Source organism: Cervus elaphus, chromosome 12 (genome assembly GCF_910594005.1).
Source record: "Cervus elaphus chromosome 12, mCerEla1.1, whole genome shotgun sequence".
Taxonomy (NCBI): domain Eukaryota; kingdom Metazoa; phylum Chordata; class Mammalia; order Artiodactyla; family Cervidae; genus Cervus; species Cervus elaphus.
In genome coordinates, this window is record NC_057826.1 from 13,858,436 (window position 1) to 13,877,940 (window position 19,505).

At 39.1% G+C, this 19,505-nt stretch overlaps 2 protein-coding genes across 2 annotated transcripts in view; one reads left to right on the forward strand and one right to left on the reverse strand.

Moving 5' to 3' along the window:
- The window catches only part of SNW1 (SNW domain containing 1), a 31,487-nt gene extending 18,544 nt beyond the window's left edge, over window positions 1-12,943 (forward strand). The window contains exons 7-14 of the mRNA XM_043919202.1: window positions 697-766; window positions 1,425-1,490; window positions 3,096-3,212; window positions 4,119-4,260; window positions 6,993-7,089; window positions 10,342-10,459; window positions 12,014-12,177; window positions 12,258-12,943. Of these exons, the coding sequence (XP_043775137.1) occupies window positions 697-766; window positions 1,425-1,490; window positions 3,096-3,212; window positions 4,119-4,260; window positions 6,993-7,089; window positions 10,342-10,459; window positions 12,014-12,177; window positions 12,258-12,456 (973 nt within the window). The 3' untranslated portion in view covers window positions 12,457-12,943. The remainder of the gene's footprint in view (window positions 1-696; window positions 767-1,424; window positions 1,491-3,095; window positions 3,213-4,118; window positions 4,261-6,992; window positions 7,090-10,341; window positions 10,460-12,013; window positions 12,178-12,257) is intronic.
- Window position 12,944: 1 nt separating this feature from the next.
- On the reverse strand, window positions 12,945-19,498 carry LOC122704468 (SRA stem-loop interacting RNA binding protein). The gene is made up of 4 exons (XM_043919205.1): window positions 19,354-19,498; window positions 16,766-16,824; window positions 13,858-13,965; window positions 12,945-13,056 (listed from the first exon to the last, which is right to left on the reverse strand). Exons 1-4 carry the CDS (start codon window positions 19,448-19,450, stop codon window positions 12,985-12,987), a joined length of 336 nt encoding a protein of 111 aa, XP_043775140.1. The 5' UTR covers window positions 19,451-19,498; the 3' UTR covers window positions 12,945-12,984.
- Window positions 19,499-19,505: the final 7 nt, after the last annotated feature.

The window sequence follows — 19,505 nt, forward strand, 5'->3', positions numbered from 1 at the left end:
AGATATAATATAGAAATGATTTAAAGTATAAGGAAGAATGTGTGTGGTTTATATGGAGATCCTACTCCATTTTGTTTAGGGGACTTAAGCATTCATGGGTTTTGGTATCCTTGACGTCCAGGAACCAATCCTTGGATATCAGGGGACGACTACAACTACTTAGAGTTAAGTCCCAGGAAAAGTTAGACTCCTCTGTCCCAGCCACCTAGGTATTACTACCCTGCTCTCTGTCTGCTGCTCACTTGTGGCCTAGGACAGAGGATTGTTCTTCCTCTAGTTCTTTGCTATCTCCTCACTCCTCACTTCTGGGGTCTTTAAGTAATAATAAATCTTGTGACTGTGCTTCATCGTGTGGATGTATTAAAAAATAAAATTGCACCTCAAATCGAAATGACCCAGTTGGGTTTCACTTCTCGAGGGTGGGAGCTTGGATGCTGAGAGGGCTATCTGAGGACCCTGTGTGGGTGGCTTGTGCCCCTTTTTCAGCAGGTCTTAATCTGCACATTCTTGATTGAATACACCTGCTTTAGCTTCTCAACACATTACTGTATAATAGATGGACACTCATTATATACTCTTGTTTTTGTGTCTGTTTGAAGCTTTACGTAATAAAAAATGAGGCGGGAAGACCTGACTTACTGACTAAAAAGGAAAAATGTATATCATTCTGTGATTGTGCTTTGGTTTATCCTTCAGGATTAATAAGAAAATTCCTCGGGGACCACCTTCTCCTCCTGCACCTGTCATGCATTCTCCTAGCCGAAAGGTAATCTTTGCTCTAGTTTAAAAATCTCTTTTTGTACTCATGATTACTAATTTATAAATAACCCCCTATAGAATAAATTCTAGATGCCTATATTATTTTCACCAAACATATTGTTTCTTTAACTTGTTTTTCAAGATCACAGATAGGGACCCACTCAAGACTGTAACATGTGGTTCCATAGTATGAGAATGTATGTAAAATGTTAGCTGTTAGCTTTATGGTTAATAACCTAACCCCTGCTTTTAGTGGAATGAAAAAGGTCTGCTGTTTGAAAAGATGTTATCATAGTTGTAGGAAGTAAGTTCCTGGGATCATCAGGTCTGTAATTGACAGTTTAAGTGATTTTTTTTTAAGGTATATTTTATTACCCCACTAAAAGAAAAAGTTTTCATCTGGAAGTATTCACATCAGTTTAAATATGTAAAAATACCAGCATTTGTAAGTGTCAAAAATAGATTATATTCCATGTTTATATTAAACTTATTACTAGAAACCATGATGTGGGAACATAGTATATAATGCACTAAATAAATGGAATTGGGACCTTTGATTAAATCAGTGTATATTGAACTATCTTTGAAGAAAAAGGTTGCACTTAGTTTTTTGCTAGACTATAAATCTTAAAAATGTCTCTTCTTCCTCTCTTTTCTCAACACAGATGACCGTGAAGGAGCAGCAAGAGTGGAAGATTCCTCCCTGTATTTCAAACTGGAAAAATGCAAAGGTAATTAACTTGTCGTAAATTCAGTATCTTAGTGTTAGAACCTCCTGAAAAACACCCAGGAAGGACCTTCAGCCTGGGTTACTTTAGATGAAACCTCAGCATCTCATTTAGCTGAAGGTTTTCCAGAAGGAACACTCAACTTATATGACTTTTTTCTTTTTATGTTAATGTATTAGAAATGTTAGTGTTCCAGGCACATGAGTTCCATGTAGATTCTCCTGGTAAAATATAGTTATTGGAAACACATAGAGAAGGAATGAGTAGAATAAAGTAACATTTCAGTGAAAGATACTATTTTTTAGAAAACTTAAATTTGTATCTGAAATTCTTCCTGAAAGGATTTAGGTCAATTTAAATAATCATATGACAAAACAAAATAAATGTTTGGATATATTCAGTGCTTTCATTTTTTAATTATTTATTTCTGTTTATAACAATGCATGCATAAATTATTTAAACCCTATGTATATCTACTAATCACCAAAGGAGTCATGAATAATCTGTAAAATACTGTGAAATAAGTATCATAACCACTATTTCCTTTTCCTCCCAAATATTTCATGATTCTTTTTTTAATGGGTGAAAAAGACCACATCAATCCTTGATTTTAAATACAAATTATTCCTGAAAGGAATTTAGGGAATTCCCTGGCAGTCTAGTGGTTAAGACTCGGTGCTTTCACTGCCAAGGGACCAGTTTGATCCCTGCTTGGGTAACTGAGATCCAGCCCACAAGCCTTGCAGCACAGCCAAAAATAAGTTAGACACTCATCCTGAAACAAGAGGATTGTTGAGTAGTCTGGTTTGGTATACCATACATATATGTAGACATGTATAACTGTGAGGTATCGTGAGCTGTCTGTAACACTCCTTGAATTAGGAATAAAGACCATGGGCAGGAGGTCATTATTTAGCAGTCTCGTCAAAAGTCTGAAAGAAGAAAGCTAGCATGGAAGTTACATAAACGTTCAGGCATATTCCTTGAGTTGTTGAAATAGGATGCAGAATTTCAAAACATGAATCTTAGTTGTCTAGCAGACTTTTATTTTTTTTCTGTTTACTAAAATGTGTAGAGTTCCAAGAATCTGATAAGTCATGAAATCAGTGCAGCAGATTAAGCTACCTATAGACACTGTGATTTTAGTGCTTGCTTCTACCTTTGTATAACTGTTATATTTATTTGATGAGCAACTATTTAGCTATTTGGTAGTGACTTCCTTTTATTATAACCCAAGATTTAACATGAGAATCTGTTTTCCCAGAGCTTGCACTCTGAAATGCTAGTTCTTCTGCTTATTAACTGTATGACCTTGGGGACATTACCTAGGCTTTCTACCTCAGTGTCTTCATCTGTGAAATGGAAATAATAATGTTACCAGCCTTATAGAATTGCTCCGAAGGATAAATGAGGGCATAAATATTAAATGCTTAAACAGTCCTCCACACCAAGCCCTCATTAGCTGCTACTACTGTGGCTTAATTATGAAAAGAGATGTAAGGAGAAAGAACTTAAAATGGTTGTCAAAATGGACATATATAAATCCAGTTTTAAAGACTCTGTTGTTGTTCTTTGGTGACCAGTGTTTTCTGCCTGCCTTCGTGCTAGGGTTATACAATTCCGTTAGATAAACGTCTGGCTGCCGATGGAAGAGGGCTGCAAACAGTTCACATCAATGAAAATTTTGCAAAACTGGCCGAAGCCCTCTACATTGCTGATCGAAAGGTTGGTCTGTTGTAATTAAGTGGTTTAATGCTCTTGATAATTTGTAAATCTGTTCAAAATTACCTAAGATACTGTTATTTGGGCTACATTGCTTAGTACCCAAAGAGGCTTTCGCCTGTGGTATGTGTTCCAGAGATGACATGTGCTGGTGGCAGTTCTGACCCAGTCTTGGCCTTTGTAGACTCATACACATACCGCACCAGTGGTGATTCATCTTCCCCACAACATTCTAGAATAATGGTGCTGCACTAGACTGATCCCATTTTGAGAAGGTTGGCACCTACTCTTCCTGGGTTTCATAATCTTTCCCTGTTTCTCTTTGTCTTCCAAAAGATCAGTGGCATGGAATGGAAAATAAACATACTGATGTATTGAGTGCTACAGAAAATGGCATTCATAGTATTGGCTGTCTGTTAATATTATGGTATTAATATGTGTCTTTTAAGTTTACATGCATCAGGGTATGGGCCTAGAATATACAAGAGTATATCTTCTGTGTCACAGTGAGCACCCTTATGTAAATTATTTCTTGCTCATCAATCTAAGGCTATATCTTGAGTTAGTCTGATTGATTTTGAAAACAGTACCAGTTCCTGTTATTGATATTGAAAATTGCTTTATTGCTTGTTTAATTTTATTTTTAGATTGTTTCTAAAATGAAACAGTGAAAAAGCATTAATGAAACACTGACTTAAAAGATTGATTGGAGTCAGAGTGAAAAAGCTGTTTGCAGTGTCATCTAGGCGAGTTATCTTTTGTAGACAAGAATCTTTGTTTTAATTAGCAGTAACAAATGTGAATTCTTCTAACTGTTCTTTCAAGCCAGAGTTTAGTCAGGAAATTAAATGACAGCTGTAATTCTTTATCCCTGATAGTATCTTATTTAACATCTAACTTCACTTATAGGCTCGTGAAGCGGTGGAAATGCGTGCTCAAGTAGAGAGAAAGATGGCTCAAAAAGAAAAGGAAAAACATGAAGAGAAACTTAGAGAAATGGCCCAGAAAGCCAGAGAGAGAAGAGCTGGGATCAAAACCCATGTGGAAAAAGGTATAACATACTCATTGTTGTTTAGTTGCTAAGTCATGTCCAACTCTTCATGATCCCATGTACAGTAAGTAGCCCACCGGGCTCCTCTGTCCATGATATTTCCCAGGCAAGAAAACTGGAGTGGGTTGCTATTTCCTTCTGCAGGGGATCTTCCCACCCCAGGGATCAAACCTGAGTCTCTTGCATTGGCAGGCGATTGTTTACCACCTGGGAAGTCCCCAGGGAAGCCCTGACATACTCGTTACTAAATTGAATTTACTTTATGAATAATATTTATCTCAATTTAGAAAATCTCAGCTGTTTTTTTAACTGCATGCAGAAGTAGTACATACATGTAAAGAAAATGTAGATACTTCGGAAATAATGTAGAAATGAAACAGTAATTTCTGCCTCATTAAGTGGAAGTAATAGAAAATAAAGAATGTGTATTTAAATGTGGGCCTTTAATATGTGAGTACACCAGAAATTTTTAAAATTCTGAGCAGAATACTTTTAAAAATCACATATTATTCAAATGACAGGCTTAATTTTCTCAGAAAAGAGATCTCAAACTGAACAATTCAGCTCACCCAATGGTAAACTTAATCCATAGTTTTTCTTTTAGGCCTTTAATCATTTTCTCTCTCGCTCTATTTAGTGATCTGCATAAATATTGTGGTATATGTGCTATATTAATTAGAGTGAGAAGACTAATTTTAATTCAAGAAAATTATGAGGGTAGTTTTCCTTTCAGTAATAATTCCTCATCTATTACACTTACTCATTTAGTTCATGTTGAGCACCTACTAGGTGCAAGGATTTCATCTAAACACAGAGTTTTCTGCTAGTCAGGTAGGGGATATAGCAGTGAACACTTTAGGGAATGTAGACAGACAAAAAAAATGTTAATCATATAGTGTATTAGAAGATAATAGTCACTATGAGGGAAAAAAAGAGTATGTAAAAGTGCCAGAAGGAGGGAGTGGTCGGAATAGACCTCACTTCCGAGATGGTAACTTTAACAAAAATCACTTGAAGAAAGTAAGGAAGTGAGCCATGTGGATACCTAAGGGAAGAGCATCCCAGATAGAAGGAACAGCCAGTGCAGAGGCCCTGAGCTGGGAGTGTATCTGGAGTGTTCAAGGAAAAGCAGGAGGCCAGGATGGCTGGATTAGACCTAGAAAGCTAAGTAGAGGAGATGAGGTGTCAGAGTAGTTAGGGCAAAGTGGCCAGATCTTGTGTGCCTTTTATAGCTTTTACTTCAAGCAACAAGGGAAGCAATTTGAAGAGTCTAGAGCAGGATGACATGATCTTGCATATGTTAGAAGGCAATGGAATGGTTATTTGGAGGAGCAGGAACACCGTTGGAAAGCTATTGCAATAATCCAGATAAGAGATAATAGCAGGAGGTAGGTAGTGAAAATATGTCCGGTACCAGGTGTGATTTGAAAGTAGAGCTGACAGAATTTGCTTATGGATTCGGCAGAAGGAGAGAAAAGGAGTCAAAGATGACTCCAGAACTTTTGACCTAAACAACTGAGAAGGATTGAGTTGCTATCTACTAATATTGATAAGACTACACTGTGGAGAGATTTGGGAGGGAAAGATAAGGAATTTAGTTGTGGACATGTTAAGTTTAAAATGGAGGTGTCACAGATGTACAGAACAGACTCTTGGACTCTGTGGGAGAAGGCGAGGGTGGGATGTTCTGAGAGAACAGCATCGAAACATGTATATTATCAAGGGTGAAACAGATCACCAGCCCAGGCTGGATGCATGAGACAAGTGCTCGGGGCTGGTACACTGGGAAGACCCAGAGGGATGGGGTGGGGAGGGAGGTGGGAGGGGGGATCGGGATGGGGAATACATGTAAATCCATGGCTGATTCATGTCAATGTATGGCAAAAACCACTACAATATTGTAAAGTAATTAGCCTCCAACTAATAAAAATAAATGAAAAAATAAAATGGAGGTGTCAAGCAGGCAATTGGTTATAGGAGGCTAGAGTTGAAGGGAAGTAATGAAGGTTCTGGCTAGTAACCCACTTCCTTGCATATGTATATATAAATGTCTTAATGGGGCATGATATAAAAAAACCTACCTGTTGTAACCTAGCCACTGAAGATAACTCAGAGTAAAACCTCTCTGTATCTAAGTTCTCTAAACTGATTTAAAAATAAAAAGGATGGTTCTTGATAAGTTCGTTAAAATTTTTAAAAATCCTCTTGCCAAATAAGAACTTACTATTTATTACGTGCTTATTATGGCAGGTACCTGAGTACTGTATTACTTTATATAATCCCTACAGCAGCCCTATGCAGTGGTTCTGTTACTGTGACTGTTTTACAGAGGAGGTGACAAAGGCTGAGAGCGGCCAAGTAATGGGTATAATTTCACATTGTTGATCTGTTGTAGAAACAGGATTTGAACCCAGACAGTCTGACTCCAAAGCTCAAGGTCTATACTATATTCCTTCTGTACCTGCACTATATCCCTTCAGCCTGGAGAGGGTAGAGAAAATGAAGATAGATATAGACACAGTAGATGAGATTAGGTGCAACAAGCCCCAATGTATCATGAGTAAAAGGTTCTTTATTTGAAGTAAGACTTTGAAAATATAAGGATGAACTTTGCAAATTCTTTTTTCTGGCATTTTATTATGAAAATTTTAAAATACATAGAAATATTCTCTTGTTCAGAATATTAATAGTGATAAATACAGTGATAAAGTCATTTTCACCTGTGTCCACAGAGGACGGGGAGGCACGTGAGAGGGATGAAATCCGGCATGACCGGAGAAAGGAGAGACAGCATGACCGGAACCTCTCCAGGGCAGCTCCAGACAAGAGGTAGGTGCTCTCTGAGGTCAGTGTGAATTGGGAAGAGTGGCCTTTGTGAGCCTTCTAGAGAGGAGTGTTAGTCCACTGAAACCAGTTTTGCTTCTCCTCTTCCTCTTCAGGTTGATAGCTTCATAAACTAGCACCTATTTTCTTGCCCTAAACTGCTTAGCCTGCTTTAGCAGAAGGACTGACTGTGCCTGAAAGTGAGCTTTTCTTCCATTACCTTGTATTGTCAGCTAGGGTTGAGAAGGATGGGGATACACAAAAAGGGAATTCAGATCTTATTTATGAAGAAGAAAGTAGTGGATATGCCTGTTCTGGTCTGTTCTTTTCCTGCTTCAAACGGTGAGACAGGTTGATTTATCCTGTGCCTGCTCCTCTAGACAGGAAATAAGCTGCTGGACCTTTATTGAGGTCCTTTCACATGCAGAATACTGTACTGAGTGAGTACAGTGGGGGAGAAGAGCAGCTTTTGTAAGAAGTTAAAGTCCGCCTCTTTTCATGAGCTGCTGCTGCTAAGTCGCTTCATTCGTGTCCAACTCTGTGCGACCCCATAGACGGCAGCCCACCAGGCTCCGCTGCCCCTGGGATTCTCCAGGCAAGAACACTGGAGTGGGTGGCCATTTCCTTCTCCAATGCATGAAAGTGAAAAGTGAAAGTGAAGTCACTCAGTCGTGTCTGACTCTTTGCGACCCCATGGACTGCAGCCTACCAGGCTCCTCCATCCATGGGGTTTTCCAGGCAAGAGTACTGGAGTGGGGTGCCATTGCCTTCTCCGCTTTCCAAGAGCAGTTTCACTTAAAATTCAGAAAGATAGAGCTATCATATGAAATTACTTGGGAAAACTGACAGAACGCTCTTAATAAGTACAGACTTAAAGGAAATACATGTATGAACACTTGGAATAAAGTAAAGATGGATTCGTGAAGTTTGTGGTTCGCCAAAGGCTGAGGACTGAAATTGATGAAAAGTTGAAGAACTGCTGTAATACAAGAGGTGGAATTCTGAGTGAGGGTTAAATGCAAATGTAAAACATTTTCTTTCCAAATGAGCAGTTTTACATGCTCTCATCCTCCTGTGAGCTATTACAATCTGTTTTTTTAGGTCATATCTTAAACAGATTCCTGCTGGTGGTATTCTTTGTTGTTTAATGGCATATTTCATCTCCTTGAATAAGTGAAGTCTTGGAAAAGCAGAAAATCTGAATTTAGAGTTTAAATGTACAGTACAGAACAGAAAGGAATGAGATGTGAACGTACACAGTTAATGATACTCAGTCTGAAATCCCTAAGCTGTAGATATCAAAATGGCTCTGTAGATGAATAGAGCCCTTAAAACCAGTAAAGTGACTGAGAATTGATAAAATAGAAAAGCTTTAAACTTGTGCTTGGATGAAAATTAGATCGTCTATAGAAATCATTTTAAGACCTGAACCTCTAGTAAAGTAAATGATGACAGTTATCATGGTATCATTGTGATGCAGATTACATACATACCAAAACAGCAGAGGAATTAAGTTCATCTGAATGTCAAACATCATACTGAGTAATCCAGTCATTAGACATATTTTTCTCAAACTTCTAATAGGATAAAATTACTAAATGTTGTTAGGTAAAAATTGAAAGTGATTCATGTGATATACCTAATTTGCATCCAGTCCCCCTAACCCTTTATTATAATAGCAGATACAGACCATATAGCAGTTTCATATCTCAACATGTGTTACAAGAAGATTGCTTGTATTAAGAATGATTCTTTTGAGAAAGGACATCCTCTTCTGTAGGTGGTGTTGGAAAAACTGGACGGCTACATGCAAAAGAAGGAAAACCTTATACCATGCACAAAAACTAACTCAAAATCAATTAAAGGTTTGAATGTAAGACCTTAAGTCACAAAATTCCTGGAACACATAGGTAGTAAACCCTTTGACACTGGTCTTAGCAGTGATTTTGTGACTCTGACTCCAAAGGCAAAGGAAACAAAGAAATAAACAAATGGGACTGTATCAGACTAAAGACTTCCACATGATGAAGGAAGCCATCATCAGAATAAACAGGTAGCCTACTGAGGGGGAGAAGATACTTGCAAATCATATATTCGACAGGAGGTTAATATCCAAGCTATGGAAAGAACTCCTACAGCTCAACTAAAAACAACTCAGTTAAATGGGCAGAGGATCTGAATAGACATTTTTCCAAAGAAGACATGCAAATGGTCAACAGGCACATGAAAAAATAATCAACATCACTAATTATGAGGAAATGCAAATCAAAATCACACACCTGTTAGAATGGCTGTTATCAGAAAGACAAGAAATAGCAAGCATTGGAGAGGATGTAGAGAAAAGGGAACCCTCATGCACTGTTGGTGGGAGTATAAATTGGTGCAGTCAATATGGAAAACACTATGGAGATTCCTCAGTAGATTAATAAAACTGCCATATGATCCAGCTTTTCCACTTCTGGGTATTTATCCAAAGAATACGAAACACTAATTCAAAAAGTATATGCATCCCTATGATCACTGCAGCATTATTTATAGTACTCAAGATGTGGAAGCAGGGTAAGTACCCATAAACAGATAAAGGGGTGTGTGTGTGTGTGTGTGTGTGTGTGTGTGTGTGTGTGTGTGTGTGTGTGTGTGTGTGTGTGTGTGTGTGTGTGTGTGTGTGTGTGTGTACACACTAGAATAGAACTCAGCCATAAAAGCGAAATCTTGCTGTCTGTGATAACCTGGGTGAACCTTGAGGGTATTATGCTAAGTGAAATAAGTCAGAGAAAGAGAAACAGGGTGTGATTTCACTTACTTGAAATCTACAAAAAACAAAACAAACAAAAATTCATAGAACAGATTGGTGGTTACCAGAGAAGGGGTTGAGGAATTAGTGAAATGGGTGAAGGAGGTCACTTGTGTGGTGATTGACAGTAACTAGACTTTGGTGGTAATCACTGTGTGGTGTTTACAGATGTCAAATTATAATGTTGTAGTCCTAAATTTTTCCTCAAGGGAAAAAAAGTCTCTGAGCAGTTCTTTTCTGTATCAGGAATGCCTAATTATAAAACCCTATCTCTTCCAATAATCATGTATCTGAAATACTGTAAGAAATGCCATCCTAATTATGCCTTATCAAGGAATATATATGTTCATAAGATGTGAACTGGACATATTTGTTTCCTCTGCTTCTGATAATGGTTGTACTTAAGTTGAAATTCAGCTTGTCTGTGAAGAAGTTTCAATTTGCAGCATGGTATTTCAAAACAGGTCGAAACTGCAGAGAAATGAAAATCGAGACATCAGTGAAGTCATTGCTCTTGGTGTGCCCAACCCTCGGACTTCCAATGAAGTTCAGTATGACCAAAGGCTCTTCAACCAATCCAAGGTACACAGAGTCTAGAAATAGCATCTCTTAAGTGTTGATATAGATACAGTCTTCAGGGAAAAGAAAATTAACATATGAGACATTTGCATCAGCCTAAGGTATGCTGGTGTGATGGGAAAAAAAAATTAGAAGTTGCATATTGTAACTTAAGAAACAAGTTAGAATAGCTCTTAGAGTTGGCTAGGATTTGAGACACTGTTAGAAAATGAAAGAAATTAGGTGGTAAAATTTGGTGCTGGTATGTGAGTCTTTCATTTCTAGGATAGAGCCAGTGTCCTATAAAAGTGTCTCTTGAGTTATTTTTTGTGGATATTTGCAAAAATAATTTTTTTAATGCTATAAAAACACAAATTTGGGATATTTGAAAAATGAAGCTATAAAACCACTCATCAGAAAGTCTGATTTCTAGTGTCAGTTGTCATTAACTAGCTAGAACACCTTAGGCCTGAGGAAGTGCCTTTATGTTTTAATTCACCCAGCATTGATTATTTACAGTGCGATCAAAGGTAGATGTGTCTTAACACTCAAGGAACCTGCAAGTCTACTGGAAAAGACAGATACATGTATATGAATAAAGACAAGGTGGACTGTGCTAAGAATACAGAAGTATAAATGTCTACTGGGATATAGATGGGTCCCATCACCCCCTGCAAGGCTGGGAGTCACCCTGCGGATTGTTCCAGCAAACATGCTGAGAGCATGGTATCCGAGTCACAGCAGGACAGACTCACAGACCCACCAGGGGGGTGACAGGGTACACACACACCCCCAGCACGACTGTAACCACATCAGGAGAACCCAGGTCCTCGCCCTGACCCTGCACCAGCTGAGTCAGGGCCTGGCTTCCTGTTTCTAGGCCATAACCATGGTCCAACAGAGACCATGACCCCTCACACCCCAGGAGACTGCTTCGTGAATAACAAAGTCTACCTTTGAAACCAAAAAAAAATAAAAGTTGTGATGAAAAGTTTTATCAAAAGGCACATTCTTACATTAATGAACCATCACAAAACAAGTTTGTTGACTTGAGATTTTCATTGAAAATATTAATTGTATTATGCTTCAACAGTGTTCTCACACAGTTAAGGGGTTTAACATTATTACTGTAAATGGCGTCAGATAAAATGCTTTGCAGTTCTTTGATCTTGCCACTGTGTCTGCACAAATGGATTGTCAAGTGCCTGCTTATACTAGTATCCTCCAATTTTAAAGACCACTTTGCTAAAACAGTTGTTAATGAGTACCATATTTAATGTAAGGACCCAAAGGTGATATGAAGAAAAAAGAATGACTCTGACCGTTTTTTTTTGTTTTTTTTTAATTGAAGGATAACTGCTTTACAGACTTTTGTTTTCTGTCAGACCTCAACATGAATCAGCCATAGGTATACATATATCCCCTCCTGTGACCATTTTTTAATAACCTTTTAAATTTGTAGTTCAGATTGTTGAACATGTAAGCTGTAAATGAGCAAGGGTTTACTCTTCCTAAGAATGTAATCCGATTCAACTTTTAATAAAAACATGTACACTTTTAATGTCTATTTTTCCACAGGGTATGGACAGTGGTTTTGCAGATGGAGAAGACGAAATTTACAATGTTTATGACCAAGCCTGGAGAGGTGGAAAAGATATGGTCCAGAATATTTACAGGCCCAGTAAAAATCTGGACAAGGACATGTATGGAGATGACCTAGAAGCCAGAATAAAGACTAACAGGTACCAGGGCTGACCGCTCAGTTTTAACATCTACGCCAGTGAAAATAAAGTGGTTCATAGTCATTTCTCTTTTTCCCTAGGTTTGTTCCCGATAAGGAGTTTTCAGGTTCAGACCGTAGACAAAGAGGCCGAGAAGGACCAGTTCAGTTTGAGGAGGATCCTTTCGGTTTGGACAAATTTTTGGAAGAAGCCAAGCAACACGGTGGCTCTAAAAGACCCTCAGATAGCAGCCGTCCCAAGGAACATGAGCATGAAGGCAAGAAGAGGAGAAAGGAGTAGATACTTTGTTCAGAGTGAACGAACTGTTATTGATAACCCTAATGATGCAAGTCATATGGGGAACACTTTGTACATGGCCAGGATAAAAACCAAATCTGGGTGTCAGAGCCCAGCACTACTTTTTATTACAGGAGAGGGAGGGGGGTATGGAAAAGTTCTACTTTGAATTATTTAGTTTTTTTAAAAATGGGTTGTGTTTGTGCTTCTCCCACCTTTTGGCATTTATAGAAAATACTGCCCCACACATGAAATTAAGGCCACTTCCTTTCAAGTGACATTAGTACTTTGGGGTTAATATTTTGTCTAAAAATGACTGCTTATGAATAAAGTGACCCCCGTCATAGCAAGTAGAAAGAAGGATGTTCACATATTGGAACTGTCCTGCCAAATGATGTTTGCCCCTGTTGTGCTCTGTTAATCTGGAGTGGGGAAAGTAAGCTCTTGCTTGGTGCAACTATTTGTTTCAAATAAAAACATTTAGACAAAACTTCCTCTTTTATTTACTTTATTCAGTAGGCAGTGAGGGTCTCAAAAATCTTTTTCTTCATCAGATGTTTGGTCTCCTTGTAAAGCTTTGGGTTTTTGAGGTTGAACATGGAGCTGGGGGAAAACAAAAAATTTCAGCACTATAAGGAAAGTCAATGTCTGCAAAAACATTAAAACTGAAAACTGCTGTTCTATGAGGGATCAGCACCAGTGAGCCAAAGGATGTTATTTGTTCCTTGTACTTAAGGCTTCCTGAACTCCCATTAAAAATTGTAAATCAGTCTGGCCCAAGGTCACATCAGTTCAGTTCAGTTAAGCTCAGTTGTATCCGACTCTGCGACCCCATGAACTGCAGCACGCCAGGGTTCCCTGTCCATCACCAACTCCCAGAGCTTGCTCAAACTCATATCCATCCAGTCGTTGATGCCATCCAACCATCTCATCCTCTGTTGTCCCCTTCTCCTCCTGCCTTCAATCTTTCCTAGCATCAGGGTCTTTTCTAATGAGTCAGTTCTTCGCATCAGGTGGCCAAAGTATTAGAGCTTCAGCATCAATCCTTCCAATGAATATTCAGGACTGATTTCCTTTAGGATGGACTGGTTGGATCTCCTTGCAAGTCCAAGGTACTCTCAAAAGAGTCTTCTCAAGGTCACATAGTAACTGGGAAAGTCAGTATTTCAACCAAGGTCTCCCTGCTGTTTCCACTGTTCCCTGTCCCATGTATCTTGCTAACTATTAAAGTGTCTTCTTGTACTTAAGTTTCCAGACCTTTTAGAACTGGGAACTCTCCCACCTTCACCATTCTTTAACAAACATTAAGTTACAAATTGTCCAAAATCCCTGTCATTTCACACTTCTAACCTATTTAACTGGTATACAGAAAACTCACATGATAAGATACAGAAACATATTTACCTTTACTCCATCAATAACATGATTTTCCTGTTGTAGTGCATTGTGAAGTTCTTCTTCTGAAGAAAAGTGAATCCAACCCATACCTTTGTGAAAGCCAGTCTCTTTGTCCTTAAAAATTCAAAATTTAGGAAGAAATTAATAATCATGCATGAACTTGAGAAAGTTTCCAGGTGTTCCAAATCAAACCACCAACTTTTTCACCTGCCTAAATGGAATACAAGACATTTTAATTAAAAAGTATCAAAAACCCTGCTTTAATACAAATACTCTCTTATTTGCCCAAAGCTTAATCTCTCTTAATCTTAACATACTCTCTAAAACATGAGTAAAGTGCTTTCTGTGTTGTTCGAGATAAAAACGACACTAGCGGCAATAGTCAAGGGAAATTTTGATAAAGAAGTACTCTTCCTGTTTCTAACTCACTTCTAGAAACTAGGAAATTAAGCCTTCAAACCTAAGTGCATTTATGGTAATTTCTGAAACTAATCACTCTCATCACGACTATCACCATATCATCACTTGCTCCTGAGGAAAAAGGAAAAGTTACCTTTACTTACCTAGTTTAGACTTCTGGGTTAATTTAAGCAATCCTACTACTTTTGTGCAAAAGACAGGAGTGCTTATCATCCAACCTATACATCAGATTCTGGCTTCCCTATATTTTCCTGTAATGTACACATTAATTTTCCTACGAATCAAAGACTTCTCTTGTTTAAAATCTGTTAACTCCAGGTCCTAAGTTATTATTCTTGATACTTTTAAGAGGTAAATGGCAACCAAGAGAAATGTTACTTTTTGGAGAAACTTTAATATTCCTCAAAAAACTCTCAACTTCATACACTTTGTAAAACTATTTTTTCAAGCTTACTGATTTTCATGTCTGTAATACACATGCCTCATTATTTTAATCAGTTATAAAAATGCCATTGTATCAGTGAATTAATATCTATTCAACCAACCCCACTGATGAACACTTAACCTTCTTTCCAATTATATTACTAAACAATGCTGTTCTGAACATCCCTCACCTCACATTTCTGTAAAATCTATCTCTAGAAATGGAACCTCTAGATCAAAGCAAATTCTCTTTTCTTTTTGCTACTTACTTTTTATTTTGGCTGCACTGGGTCTTTATGGCAGCACACAGGCTTTCTCTAGAGTCAAAGGCAAATCTTAAAATGTTGACAGATTTTGCCAAATTACCCTTCAGAGACAGTATCAGTTAAACTCAACAATTTCAGTACCAGTTTCCCTATACCTTCACTAGGGCTGGATATGCATAACCTGTTAGATCTTTGTAAGGCAAGTAACGTTAAGCCAATAGTTAAGAATTTAAGTTACTTAAAGTTGATATTTTACCACAGCCTTTTCAGTGCCATGAGGAAAAAAGCAATTTTAGTGAAGCATGTGTAAACTGTAAGTCTACTCATGTCACACACCCCAAAACACAGTAATTTATGAAAGTCCACAGAAAAATACAGCTTAGGACAAAGAACAAATTTATACAGTGATTTTTTTTTAAGACTTTTTTCTTTTAAGTAAAGAACTCTATTACTTTATTTACTTAATTATTTTTGCAGGATGTTAGTTCTCCAACCAGAGATTGAACCCACACCCTTGGCAGTTGAGAGAACAAAGTCCTAACCACTGGACCTCCAGGGAATTACCATAGATTGATTTTTAAACCCTCAGGAGGAAGCAAAGAAAATGTAACAAACAGAAATAGCAAAAGCACTCAACCTGGGCTTCCCTAGTGGCTCAATGGTAAAGACTCCACCTGCCAATGTTGGCAGGAGACGCTGGTTTGATCCTTTGTCTGGGAAGATCCCACATGTCCTGGGGCAACTGAGCCTGTCCACAACCACTGAGCCTGCGCTCTAAAGCCCGGGAGCCGCAACTGAGCCCATCTGCCACAACTCCTGAAGCCCGCATGCTGCAGAATCTGTGCTCCTAAATGAGAAGCCACTGCAATCAGAAGAGAAGCCCGTGCAGCAACCAAAACCTAGCACATTCAAAACACTCAACTCAGGATAAAGATTAAAATTTTCTCCACCAGTTAAGTTTTATGATAAATGATCCTCTACTCTCTCAAAGTCCTTAATACTGTAATAGACAAAATTCCAAAATGGCCCCAAGACCTCCATGTGTTCCACCATGTTACCCCCTGTATAATCCCCTCCCCCTGCATGTGGGCAGGACCTATGACATGCTTCTAACCAAAAGAATACAGTAAAAGTGACAGGATGTTGCTCCCCTGAACAGGAAGATGGGGTGTCCCTCTGAAGACTAAATTATAAAACTGTCTCAGCAGCCTAGAGAAACTCAGTGCTGACTCTGAAGCAAGCTGCCATGTTGGGAGAGGGCCTACATGAGAGGAATGTAACAAGGTAACAAGCTGGGTAACAAGCAACTGCAGGTAGTTTCAAGGACCTGAGACCAGCCTCCAGCTGAAAGCCAGCAAGAATGCAGATACCCCAGCCCTACAGTTGAAAGACGAATTCTACCAAAGCCTGAGGGAGCTGGGAAATCAATCTTTCCCGGCTGAGCCTCTCCAGTGGACAGACACCTGGATTGCCTCTTATGTGAATCCCTGAACAGAGGACCTAGCAAAGCTATGCCTGGACTCCTGATCTCTATAATCTGTGAAATAATGTGTATGTGTTGTTTTGGGCCATTACATTTGTGGTAATTTTATGCAACAATAAAAAAAACTAACACAAATGCCTCGAATACCTAGGATAAGCCTTTTTGTTTTGTTTTTTTAAATCAGTACCACCCATAATTTAATCAACAAAGACTGAACAGCTTCACTCCATTACCAATTCATGTAAACTGATATGCTTTGACAAAGAATAATCAAAAATTAGAGGAAAACATTATTGCTTTTTTAAAAAAAGGTAATACTCACAAAAGGAACAGTGCACTTTCTTACATGGCCAAATTGTGCAAAGTGTTCTCTCAGCTCACCTGTATAAGAAAAGAAAACATATTTTTTAAGTTATTGTTTTATCCTCCATCCTAGATTGAGATAGAAACCAAGAGGGGTCCTAGAGCCCCCAAACTCCTTGTGAACAAGTGCTAGTTTGTATTTCCTTGCAGCTTTAAGATCCAGGAAACCATTATGGTATTGATTATAAAGCTGTAATGTACCAGATTTGGGGAGGTATTGGGGTGGGGGGACATGGACAGATAAACTGCTGAGTTGACTTAGTCTTCATCTCCAGCAAGTGCTGAGTCTTCACCATACCAGGTACTAGCTAAATGCATGGATTAAAATCCTCGTGAGATGATCACACAGGAAACAGTTAAACAATCACAATACTGTGTGTTGTTAGCTATATTAGAGATTTCCAAATAAAATCTCAATCTCAAGAATATCTGCAAAAGTGACCATGGATTTTACATTTTGGTGAGCAAATGTAAAAACCTTAACTCAAAACTACAGTTGACAAAAAGCAGTGTTGGTAACAGAAGTCAGTACTGATCACTCCCCAACTCTCTATGTCCAGCCTAAGCCTCTCCCATGAGCTTAATTTTTGTAATCATGAAAACAATTATCATTTATTGAGTACTTATCCTGTATTGAGTACAAGTCTAAGCACTTGTGTTTACATATAAATTCATTTAATACAATCAACACCCCTAGGAGAAACGTATTATTGACTCCATTTTACGGTTGTTGAAACTGAGGCACAGTGGTGAGCCCTTTTCCCCCAATTATGTTCCCTTAGGTACACATCTTAGGTTTTGAACTGTGGTGTTGGAAAAGACTCTTGAGAGTGCCTTGGACTGCAAGGAGGCCCAACCAGTCCATCCTAAAGGAAATTAGTCCTGAATATTCATTGGAAGGACTGATGCTGAAGCTGAAACTTCAATACTTTGGCCACCTGATGTGAAGAACTGACTCATTAGAAAAGACCCTGATGCTAGGAAAGATTGAAGGTGGGAGGAAAAGGGAACGACAAAGGATGAAGTAGTTGGATGGCATCATCCACTCGATGGACATGGGTTTGGGTGGACTCTGGCAGTTGGTGATGGACAGGGAGGCCTGGCGTGCTGCAGTCCATGGGGTCACAAAGAGTCGGACACGACTGAGCGACTAAACTGAACTGAACTAGGTTACACAACTACCTAAAGGCCAAGTTGGAATGCTAACCCAAGGGGAACCACTTCGGAGTGCATTTCTCAATCTATACACAACGTCCCCTGTCCAGCTAACAGAGAACTCACAGGTTTCTGAAACTAAACACATTTAAACTTTACTCATCTTCTTTCGATCTGCTTCTCCTACATTCTAATCACCAAATTCACCAACATTAAAAACCTGGAGGTCATTCCTCCCTTTCCCCCATTCCGTACTTTTCCCCATTTAAGCCGTCACAAAATCTATCGATTATTCTTTGGTTAACATAAGTGGACCTGACCCCCTCCTTCTATAACTACCCTGAAGTCTTCACTTTTGAACTAAACTACTGAAACTACCTTTTGTCACGCTGAATCCGTCCCCATGCTGCAATCAAAACAACCGATTCTAAATCATAAATCTTAACAGTTTCGAAGTTCAGTTCACTTTAGTCGCTCAGTCGTGTCCGACTCTTTGTGACCCCATGGACTGCAGCAGGCCAGGCCTCCCTGTCCATCACCAACTGCCAGAGTCCACCCAAACCCATGTCCATCGAGTCGATGATGCCATCCAACCATCTCATCCTCTGTCGTCCCTTTCTCCTCCTGCCCTCACTCTTTCCCAGCATCAGGGTCTTTTCAAATGAGTCAGTTCTTAGCATCAGGTGGCCACAGTACTGGAGTTTCAGCTTCAACATCAGTCCTTCCAATGAATACCCAGGATGGATCTCCTTTAGGATGGACTAGTTGGATCTCCTTGCAGTCCAAGGGACTCTCAAGAGTCTTCTCCAACACCACAGTTCAAAAGCATCAATTCTTCGGTGCTCAGCTTTCTTTATAGTCCAACTCTCACATCCATACATGACCACTGGAAAAACCATAGCCTTGACTAGACAGACCTTTGTTGGCAAAGCAATGTCTCTGCTTTTTAATTATGCTGTCTAGTTTGGTCATAACTTTTCTTCCAAGGAGCAAGCGTCTTTTAATTTCATGGCTGCAATCACCATCTGCAGTGATTTTGGAGCCCAGAGAAATAAAGTCAGCCACTGTTTCCACTGTTTGCCCATCTATCTGCCATGAAGTGATGGGACCAGATGCCATGATCTTAATTTTCTGAATGCTGTTTCCAAGTAATTAAAGCTTTAAACTCCGAAAGGCTGGAGACGGTGAATGGGTGCCCCAAAAGCTCAAAAGGCATCCCTTAAACGCCTAATTGCAGACAAAATTTCTTTCTACTCACTGGCTTGCTCAGGAGCACACTCAGCCTCCTTAATCCAGCCACCACGAGGATTTAAGTGCTTCGCAGCAAGCAAGGCTTTTCAGGATTGCTCGGACCTAAAAATTCCGCCCGCCTCTACTACATTTCCAACTCACTTGAGGCCGCCGTCCAGGGAATTTTTCTGACAAACGCAACCGGCCGGCCGATATTCGTTCGCAGCGCCATAGCGCCCCTCGCTGCAGAAGCCGCCATCTTTAGGCTGAAGAACGTCTAGTGACCTGAGGTCACGACCCCGGAAGAGCCTGCC